This window comes from Myxocyprinus asiaticus, chromosome 26 (genome assembly GCF_019703515.2).
Source record: "Myxocyprinus asiaticus isolate MX2 ecotype Aquarium Trade chromosome 26, UBuf_Myxa_2, whole genome shotgun sequence".
NCBI lineage: Eukaryota > Metazoa > Chordata > Actinopteri > Cypriniformes > Catostomidae > Myxocyprinus > Myxocyprinus asiaticus.
In genome coordinates this window covers 19,322,439-19,336,399 of record NC_059369.1, presented here as the reverse complement: position 1 = coordinate 19,336,399, position 13,961 = coordinate 19,322,439, and the positions used below count along the sequence as shown (strand labels likewise).

At 38.3% G+C, this 13,961-nt stretch overlaps 1 protein-coding gene across 1 annotated transcript in view; it reads left to right on the top strand.

The window, feature by feature from the left end:
* bmal2 (basic helix-loop-helix ARNT like 2) overlaps positions 1–10,877 on the top strand; it is a 35,321-nt gene extending 24,444 nt beyond the window's left edge. The window contains exons 10-17 of the mRNA XM_051656805.1: positions 258–498; positions 1,417–1,523; positions 2,254–2,404; positions 2,541–2,608; positions 7,749–7,869; positions 7,985–8,075; positions 8,169–8,268; positions 10,381–10,877. Of these exons, the coding sequence (XP_051512765.1) occupies positions 258–498; positions 1,417–1,523; positions 2,254–2,404; positions 2,541–2,608; positions 7,749–7,869; positions 7,985–8,075; positions 8,169–8,268; positions 10,381–10,532 (1,031 nt within the window). The 3' untranslated portion in view covers positions 10,533–10,877. The remainder of the gene's footprint in view (positions 1–257; positions 499–1,416; positions 1,524–2,253; positions 2,405–2,540; positions 2,609–7,748; positions 7,870–7,984; positions 8,076–8,168; positions 8,269–10,380) is intronic.
* Positions 10,878–13,961: the final 3,084 nt, after the last annotated feature.

Sequence of the window (13,961 nt, the reverse complement as noted above, 5' to 3'; positions counted from 1 at the left end):
TAAACTTCCCTAATAAATAAATGTTTTGCCCCGAGCCCTTAAATGAATTTTTCTTGTTGGAGGTTCACAATTTGTTGAATTTTGACCAGCCATTAGTTCTCAAAGCAGCTTGTGGCATTTGCCATGTGTCACATTGTCCCTACGCTTCATTTTCGTGTTTTTAAGTTTACTTAAGCAAATCTAAAAAGGATGGTCGAGCATTTGGCTCACAACTCACCTGTAAATTGACTCCATCTGTGATTGACTGACCCCAACAGAGTCACAACGGTACTGCACCGTGCACTGTACGGGCTACATGCGCACCTGGCCCACGCGCCAGCTGGGCACTGAGGGGGAGGCAGAGGCAGATAAAGAGAGCTCCCACTTCAGCTGCCTGGTAGCGGTGGGCCGTGTGCACCCCCATACCCTCCCCCAGACCAACGGAGAGATCAGGGTCAAGCCCACTGAATTTGTCACCCGCTACGCCATGGACGGCAAATTCACCTATGTGGATCAACGGTAAGCTGAATCTTGTTTCAAGATCACTATGAGGTGAGGTGATCACAGTTGATTTTTTTGTGATTGACTGAACAGCAATTGCTTGTGCATTTAATCAAACGTTTGGACTGAATTTGTTACTCATGATCATAAAAACCTTTTGATTTGAAGGCATATGCTGAAATGCTTGAATTGATTTGTGTTATAGACAAAGCAGTAATTGTGCCTTTGTATACATTTATTTTCAAAACTAAAATTATTTGAATATTTTAAGAGCAGACATTAAAGGAAAAGCAGCTAACCACCACCCAACACGCATGGGAACTCTTGCAGTACTCTATTAAAAATCATCACATGTGGCACCTCATGAAATTTGTTTGAGAGCTGTCATCTATGCAAAAGGTGACTACTTTGAAGAAGCAGATTTTTTTTAGCCACTACATAATTACAATTTTTCCGTAAATGTTATTTCATACAGTAGTTTTGATGACTGAACTAATACTCTAGAACAGTAATTAAGCATAGTTATCTCCAGACTTGACTGGTAATGTTTGTATATGATAATGGGCATCTTTAAACACATATATATATATATATATGTTTAAACCTATCACTATAGTAATTACACTCATGACTCGTCAAGTATCATTCACTGATATTAGTAACAACAGACCAAAGGAACCGGCTTTTGCACTTGCGCACTGCATGTTGTCACTAGAGGGCAGCACGTGTTTTTGTTGAACACTTTTTATGTGTTTTTGTTTTGCAAATAATACTCAGGGGAATTTGGGGGAAATCATCCTATGAATAACTTGATTATTTTTTCCTCTGCATATTAAGCTGGGGTAGAAGAAAGTATTTTATTACTGAAAAAATCATACATATAAGCTTCAAGTATTGTGAGAAACCTGAATAAAAAAACACTCCTGTTCCACACAGAGCCACTACTATTCTGGGTTACTTGCCCCAGGAGCTGCTAGGGACATCCTGCTACGAATACTTTCATCAGGACGACCTGCCACATTTGGCAGATAGACACCGAAAAGGTAAGCTTTCACATTTTACGATTAAAGGGATTGTTTGCCCATTCGGTTCCGAACCTGAATGAATTTCTTCCATGGAACACAAAAGAAGATTTCAGGCAGAATGTCAGTTCCCTTTCATTGTATGGGAAAAGAGCAACATCCTTCCAGATTTCTCCTCTTGTGTTTCACGGGAAAAAGAAAGACACACAGGAGTTTCTTGAGAGTATTTTCCAAGAAAACTGGGCAGGTTGCCTAAGAGATTTGTACAGATAATGACACAACTAGCCAAATCCTCATCAGCCACCATTAATCATTAGTCTTCTTTCTAAAGAACATAAGAACAGCTTTCAATGGCAGGCAGACACACGAGGCCATAATCTCTCCGGGAGAGTCTTGAGTTTATATTGGATTACTTGGCAAATACTAATAAATGTGACATTTTATAATCTCTCAACGTTTTGTGTATTATTCGCTTTGGGAACTGCAGCAGCTCCTGACACGTGGTTCAAAGCTCAAATTTTATTGGTTGGGGCGTTTCTTCACCAGGCAAAGAAAAAAAATTAGACACACTCACCGTAAAAAAAAGCTTCGCTTTGTTGCCGCGAACATTCGTTACAGGTGTGAAGGGCTCATTAGAAATCCATAGTTGCCTTAAAAAGGTATGCGTTTGGTGTGAAAAGGCCTTTATTGTATGCTTTTTTTCCTATGCAGACGACTATTAATGTATCATCACTGTCTCCTCTATTTTCAGTGCTGAGGAGTAAAGAGAAGATTGAGACAAATTGCTATAAGTTCAAAACTAAATTCGGCTCTTTTGTCACTTTACAAAGTCAGTGGTTTAGTTTTATAAATCCCTGGACCAAAGAAGTAGAATACATAGTGTCAACCAACACTGTTATATCGTAAGTACCTGCATTTCATCTTTTTTTCGAACAAGGCATTTATGTTATTACTCCATATCTATGTCATGAATCAACCCCAATTTTGAGATGGTTGAGATAACCGATTCTGTTGTGATTGTTTGTCCATCTGACTCAGCGTTAAAAGTAATCCAGGTGGATCAGGGGATAAAGCCGAGCAGCCGAGCAGTTCCAAGGCCTCAGAGGGTGAGTGTTGAGATTAAGAGATGTTGTAAATATATTTTGTTTCTAGTAGTGTACCTTGCATTTGTTTATCATCTAAGTAGATGTCAGCCATTTCCTAAGTCAGAAAAGTGCATGTTAATATGATTCTTTATAATAAGCACAGTGTTGTCGCTTCATATTTTTCATTGTAATTAAATTTGCATTGGAATTATCAAAATTATTTTTTCCGCTGTTTTAAACAGACATTTGTTATCATTAGTGATGCGCCAAAATGAAAATTCTGAATACAGTGGCCAGAAAAAGCTCATTTTAAATGAGCTTTTGTTTGGAATAACTATCTATTCTATTAAAGTATATAATATTTACACTAAATTGGGTGACTTTAAAATAATGTAAAGGCTCCAACGATTTTTTAAATATTGTTTAAATTAACTGACAACAGTGTAGTTATGCATGTGTCAGTGTTTATTAATGTAATATTAACATTTAACTAGAATATTTAAAGATATCTTGCTTATTTTGACAAGCACTATTATGGTGTGCTGAAAAAAGAACATCATGACCTCAAAATAACTCTTAAACTCAATTTGCATTTATATTAAAATTTTGATCTCATTATGCTTTCATAGTCTTCATTGATGTTGTTGTGCAGATGCATTTGTCCATCTGGTTTTCATCCTTTGAAAGCTCTTTTTTGGCAAGATACACTCAAAACTTTTACCATTGTCAGTTTTACTGAATCCTCCCTTGTTCGTATTACCACCACCAACAACAAAAATCATGTAACCAAGTGAACTTAAATTAACTGAGTTGTTACAATGCTTTTAAGCTTTACTTAATCTATTTGCGTTGGGACAACATGAATATTAATCTTTTTGTGTTGGGACAGTATTTTTTGTTTGGTTAACTGAGCAGGGGATTTCTAATTCCCTGCATGCTTTGCATGGCACTCGATATTAAGAGAAAATGTTAAAAGTAAATGTTGATTAATGTGTATTTGTGCAAGATGAATGTAAAGGTGGAGACTTGTAGTGTTTAATGTTTTGTTGTGTTGAGATTTAGAAGAGTTTCTGTTATGTTGTAGTTTTGGGTGTTACCAACATGGTGAAGAGTTGAGCTTGCTTAGCTTGAGGACAGGGACATTTTGAGAATGCTCTATATTGCTTTACTTATTGAGCAATTGCTATGCTAATCATAGTAGTACTGTATTTGCCATTAGCATGCATTTAGCATGCTAGCATTAACTCTACTAGCTAGTTAATCAAGGAAAGAGATTCATTTGAATTAGTATAACATGTCTAATTTAGTGGGGTTTACTCAATTCAATTAGGTTCCTTCTAATTGAAGTATTAAATTGAGATTACATGATAGTTTTAATTTAAGAAAACTCATTTTAGAGAGTCGCTTAGCGCCATGCGAGGTTCAGGCGTGTGAACGGCAAGCTCTGCGCACTTTGCTAGTTTTAATATTTTTTGATACACCCTGATTAACTGTTCTAGGAAGACAATTTGTCAAAGAATTCAAAATCCTCGGGCTCTGGAGACATTAAAAGACACTTACGTGCTCAAGCTGAAGCCCCCGAGCAGCATGCTGCAAGTCCGGGAGTCGATTTGGCCGGTGAGGTGAAGGAAATTCGGCGACAATTGATGAACGTGTCTGCAATACTGACAAAGGTCATTTCTGACTTGGAGGAGCTTGCTCTAATACGTCGATCGATCACTGCCATGGAGACGAAATTCACTGATATGGTTACAAGAGTGGGGGATGTCGAGAAACGGATCGATTATCTGGAGTCATCGGAGAGGGAATTAGCTGCTAATCTGCTAGCGACCAAGGTGGATTTGGAGCGCGTCTAGGAAAAGCTGGAAGATTTGGAGAACCGTAACCGGCGGAATAACATCCGAATTGTTGGAATTCCTGAGGGAGCAGAGGGTCAGAATATAGTGGAATTCCTGGACGGGCTCTTTCCGAGTCTGCTCGACATAACACGTTTTTCTTTTTTCTTTGTTTGTTTGTTTGGTTCGGGAGGAAGTTTGGGGTTTGATTGTTGCACTAATGATGAAATGTGGTCTTTAAAATTTTATTTTTGACACACAATCTATATTTTCTAATATGTCAAAATGTCAAATGCTAATATGAGTGGATTGTCTCTCTCCACGTGGAATGTGAATGGGTTGGGCACCCCATAAAAAGCCTCATTCACCAAAAAATCTAAAGCACGAGAACTTGTGGAGTTGGAAGGGAATATTAAAAGTGCCGAGGCAGAGCTGAAGCGCCGAATGTCGTCTGGTGGCCTCAGAGAATTGACCCGATTGAAATACGGATATAATACCATTTTGTCGCGGAAGGTGGAGTTTTGGCTATTCAGGGCAAAGCTTTTGGCTAGCTATATAAAGCAGAGAGAGAGTCTTTTTCTGCCATTCCATCAGTGAAATCTGCTGGTGGTAAAATATTTACCTTGGCCATTGATATTAATAATGCTTTTAAAGAGTTCTGTCTTGATCTCTATAGTTCTACATCTTCGTCTACTGATGAAGATATTAGAAAATTTGTGGAACCATTAGAACTCGCTAAACTGACGACTGAGCAAAAATAATTTCTTGATTTTGCGATAACCTTGGAGGAGCTTAGTGAGGTAATTAAGACCTTGCCTACAGACAAGACTCCGGGGCCAGACAGCTTTGCCGCTGAATTTTTTATATCTTATGCTACAGAATTGGCTCCACTTTTGTTAGAAGTTCATACGGAATCATTAAAGAATGGAAAGCTTCCGCCAACCGGATCAGTCTGATTCTTAAAAAGGACAAAGATCCAAGTGAGTGTAAAAGTTACCATCCAATTTCCCTGATCCGGCTTGACATATAATAAATATTATATAAATATAATATAATATAATAAATATTGTCAAAAAGTCTGGCTAACCGATTAAGTAAAGTTATGACATCTCTTATACATATAGATCAGGTGGGGTTTATTTGGGGCCGTAGCTCTTCTGACAACATCATGATAATGATCAGACTCCTGTCGCTACCATCTCACTTGACGCCAAAAAGGCATTTGATATGGTAGAATGGGATTATCTTTTTAAGATTTTGGAAATATACAGGTTTGGGAATACTTTTATTGGATGGATTAAGTTACTTTATAGACATTCGATAGCGGTGGTACAAACAAATTGATTAATTTCAGATTATTTTACTCTGGATAGGGGCACACGGCAGGGTTGCCCTCTTTCCCCATTATTGTTCTGTCTTGCCCTGGAACCAGTAGCAGCCGCGATAAGAAAGGAAGATGATTTACCAGGGTGGCGGGGGGTATGGCACATATGGTTTTGCTCTACACAGATTATATTTTATTATTCATCTCTGACCCCACTAGATCTATACCTTGCCTCCACAGAATCATTAATTCCTTTTCCAAGTTCTCAGGATACAGAGTCAATTGGTCTAAATCCGAAGCTTTGGCTCTGACAGCATACTGTCCAGTAACGGCTTTTCAGCCGGGCATCTTCTAACCTAACCCTAAACAGGGCATTAAGTTTTTGGGCATTTTATTCCCAGCAAATTTGTGTGATTAAGTTAGTTAATTTTGACCATTTAATAAAAAGGTTTTCGAGCGATGTGGGCAGGTGGGCTTCATTACATTTATCGATGATTGGGAAGGTTAATGTTATTAAAATGAATTGTATTCCAAAATTCAACTGCCTGCTACAATCTCTCCCTGTAGATGTCCCCCTCTCTTATTTCAAGCAATTTGATAGTATAGCGAAGTCCTTCATTTGGAATGGTAAACGTCCCAGATTACATTTCAATAAGTTACATAGGCCAATTGACAAAGGTGGGCTAGGCCTACCCAAGATTCTGTTTTATTATTATGCGTTCAGTCTCAGACATTTGGCCCCTCCCTGGTTTCGTATTGAACAGGAAGTTCTTGCCCCTATTTTGCCATTGCAAAGCATTTCTATCAAACTAACCGGAGAAGGTAAGTTACACCCCGTTATCCCGCATTTGCACTCGGTATGGACAAAAGTGTCCATTGTGTTTAATTCTGACATTTATTTAAATATTGCCTCGAGCATATGGCTGAACCCAAAATTATGTATTAATAAGTCCCCTTTCTGCTGGTCAGAGTGGATTGTGAGGGAGGTTGATACACTCGGTGACCTATATGAGAGTGGAGTGTTGAGATCCTTTTGAAAATTTGGTTCAACATTTTAGGATTCCCAGATCTCAGTTCTTTAGGTATTTACAGCTGTGCCACCTGCTCTGTACTATTTTTGGGAGTAGCATACACCCCCCTAAAACGGCAGATACTCTGGAAACGGTGTTTACTGCTTTTGGAAAAGGTCATGAGGCATCAGTGTATTACTCCCTGTTAATTCAGAGTCTGGGGGACAGAGCTTCAACTTCTCTCAAGAGATTATGGGAGAAAGATTTAAACTTGGTATTGGAGGATGGAGTGTGGGCTAGGATTCTAAAAAACGTCAAGTCTACATCTACAGATGCAAGGGTGCATCTGATGCAATTTAAGATTTTACATTGAGTCTATTGACCCCTTCTAGATTGTATAGGCTTGGTCTTAAAGACACACCCACCTGCTGGCGATGCCAATCAGAAGACAGGGACACAACCCATGTTTTTTGGGGATGTGTTAAGATCCAAGAATTTTGGTTGAGGGTTCAGAATTTATGTTTTGGGTTCAGAGTTTATTGCGGCTTTTGGCCACTCAGTTTTCATTTTGCCCTAGACTCTGTATCTTAGGCGATGGGATGGTTATTAATATTGTATATATAATGTATATAATTGATTCCATATTTTATGTTGTGTTTGTTTGTCTTATGAATGGAATCAATAAAAATAGTTAATAACAAAAAGAAAACTCAATTTAAACACATGGAACCACTGTCTATGATTGTATCAAGTTCAGCCAAAGAGTTTTTTTTTTTAGTGTATCTTCAGGCTGCGTTTTCATTAAATATGATAATTTCATTTGCATCCTGCTTTTTCTCAATGTCAAAGTACCTATTATTAGATCTGTATTTGTTTTTATTCATATTTTTTGCCTATTTACAGTTACTCAGATTTCAGTGAATACCCAGTTCTCATTAACTGTAAAAACATTAGAGTTTATCTAATAGTAATTTTGTGTGTTTTGTTTGTAGATGATGCCAAGAAGTCTCAACAAGTTCCAATCATCCCAGGTATCTCCAGTGCATCAGGCACCATATTTTATGCTGGGACCATCGGGATCCAAATCGCTAATGAGATAATGGACTACAACAGGTAAACCAATTATCTGGCTTCCTTTACATTTTTTTTTATGGGCCTTATTTTATATCTTGTAATATTTAATTGTAAAAAACCTATTGTAATTATAATGTCATACTGTTTTCTTAAGGATGAACTCCTCACCATCAAGTGGCAATACAAGTCCGTTCAGTTTACTGCAGGACAAGTCTCCACTGGCCCTTCCGCAGGCCAGCAGCAACGTGAGTCCGCCATAGAGCAGTGCCTGTTTACAAATGATCAGTGTCATGTTTGTTGCAGCATTTTAACACCACAGTTATTCCTCATGCTTAAAGGTGCCAAATGGGGAAGCAACAGACGTGGAGATGCCCAGCAAGTCAAGCTCAGAGGAGGAACCGCAGGGCGGAGCCTTTACAGCGGGTGAAAATCTCATGGGTAGATGTTACAGCATTTTTTACATTGATTTAGTTTTTTGGAGGATTTGGAAGTTTGGCCATATGGTGATAAATGTGGGTGAATCTTACCCATGGTTTCTAACCAACAAAACCTGGGGGGTTTCTATTTATAAATAAATGGAAATACAATTTTGCATAATGGCTTTTTTTTTTTTTTTTTTAAGATTATTTGAATTATGACATTATTTTCATGACAGTACATTTCTTCCCCAGTTCTCATTTGGATGGATTATTTTTGGGTTTGTTTTTAATTCTCATTATTCTCATTAAAAATTCTCATTAGATTCACATAATACAGTAATACATGTCACTGTCTAAATACAGAAGATGAGACTGGTCTTAGGATAAGACACTGGTATACCTATGAATGGGAGAAACTGTAATGCTAAATATTGCAGCTATTGAAATGTATGGCCCACCTTACAGTTAAAAAGGCCAATCAACTTTTTAATGGCAACATCGCCTGTCAGTTTACTTGAGAACATGTATGTGCATTAGCTAGAACAGCCAAAAAAAAATTTGATTTAAGCTAAAGCAGCACAATTTATGACACCATTGTTGAGTTGAAATGTTATTTGATCGTAATCTTCTTGACCAACCATTTTGCTGATTTCTGTCTTTCCCTATTCAAGTAGATTGGAGCTGTACTTGTATTCTGTTTGTATCCTATAGAGAAAAAGAAAATAGCTGCCCGGAAGCATTACAAAAATGGCCACCAAGTGCCCTGACTTGCCATTTAAACACAGTCATGAGAATCATTTTGTGTAGACACAATGAGTTTTTTTTATTAATGACCATTTACAGGGTTTGCACAGGCATGGAAAACATGCTGGAAATATCTGGGAATTTTAAAATTGTGAGTTCCAGGGTGCTTGGGTTGCTCAGTGAGTAAAGATGCTGACTACCACACCTGGAGTTGCGAGTTCGAATTCCAGGGTGTGCTGAGTGACTCCAACCTGGTCTCCTAAGCAACCAAATTGGCCCGGTTGCTAGGGAGGGTAGAGTCACATGGGATAACCTACTCGTGGTCGCTATAATGTGGTTCGCTCTCGGTGGGGCATGTGGTTAGTTGTGCGTGGATGCCACGGAGAATAGCGTGAAGCCTCCAAAGCTTCACACCTATGTCTCCGCGGTAACGCGCTCAACAAGCCACGTGATAAGATGTTTGACGGTCTCAGACACGGAGGCAACTGAGATTCTCCTCTGCCACCCAGATTGAGGTGAGTCACTACGCCACCATGAGGACTTAGAGCGCATTGGGAATTGAGCATTCCAAATTGGGGAGAAATAGGGGAGAAAAAATTGTGAGTTCCAGGACAAGTCATGGATATGAATAAAATCTTTAAAGTATACAAATTGGTCTCTTTTTGTTTTAGTGAAATATCTATGAAATAATTTAAAAAGTCCTTACCAGTAATTACAAATGACTGGTAATCTTTTGATCTAATGCAGGGGTTTTCAAACTGGTGTCCACGGACCCCAGGGTGCCACAATTGGGTGCTAGTGAAAATAAAAATAAAAAAAAGTAACAAAATTAGCCATTGTTACTGTTCATTTTACTTTCTTAAATCTACAAATACATTTCTGTCGAATTAAAATATTTCAATAAAATTTTTCTTCAGGTTTGTATACCTAACATTACTTTAACAATGGTACTCTAACTTAATACAAAGTAAGTATTTTGCAGATAATATTTTAATAATTTATTTTGGCTTTAGTACAATGATAATATGAAAGCCAACTATTTAATTTTGCAGATAAGATGTTGTCTTTATAATATCATGCTTTCTATTTTTCACACACAGTATAAATGAGTCTTTATACATGAAAATATGTAACTACCTTTATATTTTAGTAAAGGGGTCCCTCATAAGGCAGTTATCATATTTTGGGGTCCTTGGCATCAAAAAATTTGAAAACTGGAACCCTGAATTTTAATGAATGAGTGAGAATTTTTGCTTTCCATTTTTTGTAACCATGTGGAACTAAAGATACTACACATATTTCATTAGTTTGCTTGTTTTTGAACAAACTTTAATTATTTCATAAAATGGTACTCACACTCCACTCTGCCTCTGTTTGTGTTCTCTAGAGGGGAGCTCTCAGCTGGATCTGGAGGGGGTTCCGGGGTTGAGCGCTCTGAGCACTGACGAGGCAGCCATGGCGGTCATCATGAGCTTATTGGAGACCGATGCCAACCTGGGTGAGGCTGTGGACTTTGACGAGATGCACTGGTCTCTGTGAACACAGCTCCAACTCCAGCCATTTTCTTCGTTTTTAAAGACCCATCTTATCTGGAGCTTTTGAAAAAGACCCATCCATTCATTTTCACTGGGCAGCAGGCCTTTGACAATTCTCTGGCTTTTTATGTTTTAATTTATTAGTTTTTTTTATGCATCTGGACAAGCGACATGGCAGATAATCTTGATGGGCTAACCTTTGTGAAGGAGAACAGAATGGAAACAGAGGTGAACAGAACACCTCTCTCTCTCTCTCTCTCTCTCTCTCTCTCTCTCGCTCTCTCTCTGTTTCTGAGTACCTTAATCAACAGGACCAGGTTTTTTTTTTTTTTTGTCTTGTTTGCATTTCTTCAACTCAGCTAAGAGGTCACGCCCCCTTGCCAAGGATCAGAACGGAGAAATATTCTTGGCCTGTTTTGCCACGCCAAGAAACATGTCCTAAGCCATAAGGCAAGAACCCAAGTCTTCTACTGTGCTCCATTGGTGTAAAGGTTTCAAAACTATATCCTTAATCAATCAACACTTGAACTCTGTATGGATGCTTTGAGGCAAAGCTGGACTGAGATTGTTTTTATATAAATGTCATGGGATTCCATTAGCAAGGGAAACCTGGTAGTTATTTTACTCTTTTAAAGCTGAAGACGTCACGAATTCAATGTTTTATGCTGAACAAAAACACAACAATGCAGTGGGGGGGTTATTTGTCAAACTGAAGTACTTGAAAGACTGTGTAACAATATTGCAAAATTGAGGATCACCGTTTGGCCTGAATTTCTTTTCCCTTGCTGGTCTATAACCTGTGTGTGAATGAATGCGTTTCCCTTAGATAGTAGTATGTGCTGCCAGTACTACACTGCTCTTGAAATTGTGTTGTTGTAGAGTGGAGTAGATCTGCTGTTGTGAAGTCATGTTTGCGTGAGAGTTACAGTAAAATGGTGATGGAAACTCGGGGCAGAATTCCAACAAATTTCTAGCAAAAAAAGAGCAGGGTCTCTCAGGGAACAACAGTGTGGATAACCCCTTCTGAAACTCATCAGACAAGTACCACTTTTTTGACACTTAAAGCTTTGAAAGGCTTTTCACACTGCGTCTTAAAGCAAAAGTTCATCCCAAAAGGAAAATGTTTTGATTGTTTACATACCCTCATGTCATTCCAAACCCTTATAACTATATTTCTCTTTAAAGGATGTCCTGATCAGTGATATTTAATACAATGGCAGTTGATAGTGACTCACTTTTAAGCTTAAAAACTGACCCAAAAGTGTCACAAAAGTAGTACATGCAACACGTGCGTCATATTCCCGGTCTTCTGAATGCATTCAATCGCTGTTGGTGAAAAATGACCAAAATGTAATTTTTTGCAGTGAAAATCTCGTCTTCTGCCATGGATCTCCACATAGAGTGCATGAGAGAAGTGCATTCATGTGTTAATGTGAGAACTTCCAGCATTTTTGCTTTCGCAAGGTTAAAGCACGAGCCGTTGTGAACAAGTATCTCTCGTGCACTCATGAACGCACATAGGAGAGCGATGTCGAAGTATAGATTTTCACTGTAAAATAACTTAAATTATTGGTTGCATGGTAATCGGTGAACCAGGACATTCTTAATATTCCCCCTTTTGAGTTCCGCGGAAGAAAGAAAGCCATAGGGGTTTGGAATGACATGATGGAAAGTAATGATGACAGAATTTTCATTTTTTGGGTGAACTATCCCTTCAATGATTTCAACAGTGGAAAGCCCATGTTAGTGGTAAGATGGTGTTTAAGACTTGTTATGGGGTCCATTTTTTCATCAGGTCTTCTTGGTCAGTTACGTGCAAAGAGGTATTGCATGCCTATGTGACCAGCATTTAGCAGATGAGTTTTGTATGAACTCCATATTATGGAATTATATCCCTTAGTTCTGTTTTAACTGATCATTACTCAACTTCAAAATACTAAGATTCACATAAAATCCAGTGGTAGAGTGATAGGGAGAGATATTTGTGTTTTTCTTTTATAACACATGTTGTAACACAAATCTCCAGGATCTATGGAGTCATGAAGACAGCTTACTTAAAGCAGTAGTTCACCCAAAAATACTCATCCTCATGTTGCTCCAAACCTATACACTGTATGACTTTCTTCTGGGGAACCCAAAAGAGGATGTTTTGAAGAATGTTCATGCTGCTCTTTTCCATAAACCTGAAGAATCTAGTGACTAGGGCCTGTCAAGCTAAGGACAAAAAATAGCACCATGAAAGTAGTACAAATTACTTTTTTAAATCTTGGTTTGAATTGCCGTTGGTTGCTGCATGTCTCTTAACTGCAGAAGCGCGGATGTGATTTGGGATGGAGATTATCCACCAGAGACGTATTTTCATCCGACAATGTTTAGTTTGCTGCTGTCAACAGAATTGCTGTGTTTTGTTTATGCGCATCTAAACAGCTGTTCAACAGCATATGCGCTCTGGACTGTAATGTACAGGTTACCCAGAGACCGCAGGGCACATACCTCTCACAGGCGCAACTACTAGTTGTTCAGTTCGGTTTTGTACATACTACGTGGAATTTATGAAAATGTCATTACCTGAATTTTTTGGGGAGTTAATTGGGTAGTAGAATGCGGTTGTCACTCCCGTAAATTACTGAACTGTGTGTACAGAACGGGATTAAGGACTAAAAGGTGAAATGAAAAACATATTTAGCTGCAGTGTGTATGTGGCCCTTTTGTGTTCCACAGAAGAAAGTCATATGAGTTTGGAACAACATGAGGGGCAGTAACTGATGACAGAATTTACATTTTTGGGTGAACTTTCCAAGAGACCTACGAAAATGTTTTCACAAAAATAAAAGTGAATTAACCGCATGAATCAAAAGACAATATCCTGTGCTGCCAGTATTCAGCCTATTTTCACAAAGGCCTGGAATCTTGGAAACATATGCCGGCTAATTTTGGCAAAATGGTGTTGGTCTTTTAAGTGATTGTCTCAACCTCAATTGCCCTTTCTTATAATAATTCCCTGTTTATATATTAAGTATGATAATATAATTCTCTTTCTATTTCAGTCACTTTTCTAGTTTTCTAAGAAATATTTTCTGTCATCTGACTTCCCCAGGGAATTGCTCAACTCACATTTCAGCATGGTGTTGTGTCAGATTTTGCACATTTTCTTCCAAAATTCTGCTTCCTATGTTACCGATGACCTTATGTTCAAAGAGGATCAGCACACTGAACTGCTTTTTACTGTGATGGTGCAAATGGTAGTCTAATGGCTTTGCGCAATGGAAAGTCTGATTCTTACCAATAAACCAAAGCTATTTGACTGCAGAAATATTTCAAATACCTTTAAAGGGATAGTTCACCCAAAGATTAAAAGCCTGTCATTATTTATTCACCTTCATGTCGTTCCAAACTCGTATGACTGTCTTCAGTGAAATACAAAAGGAGACGT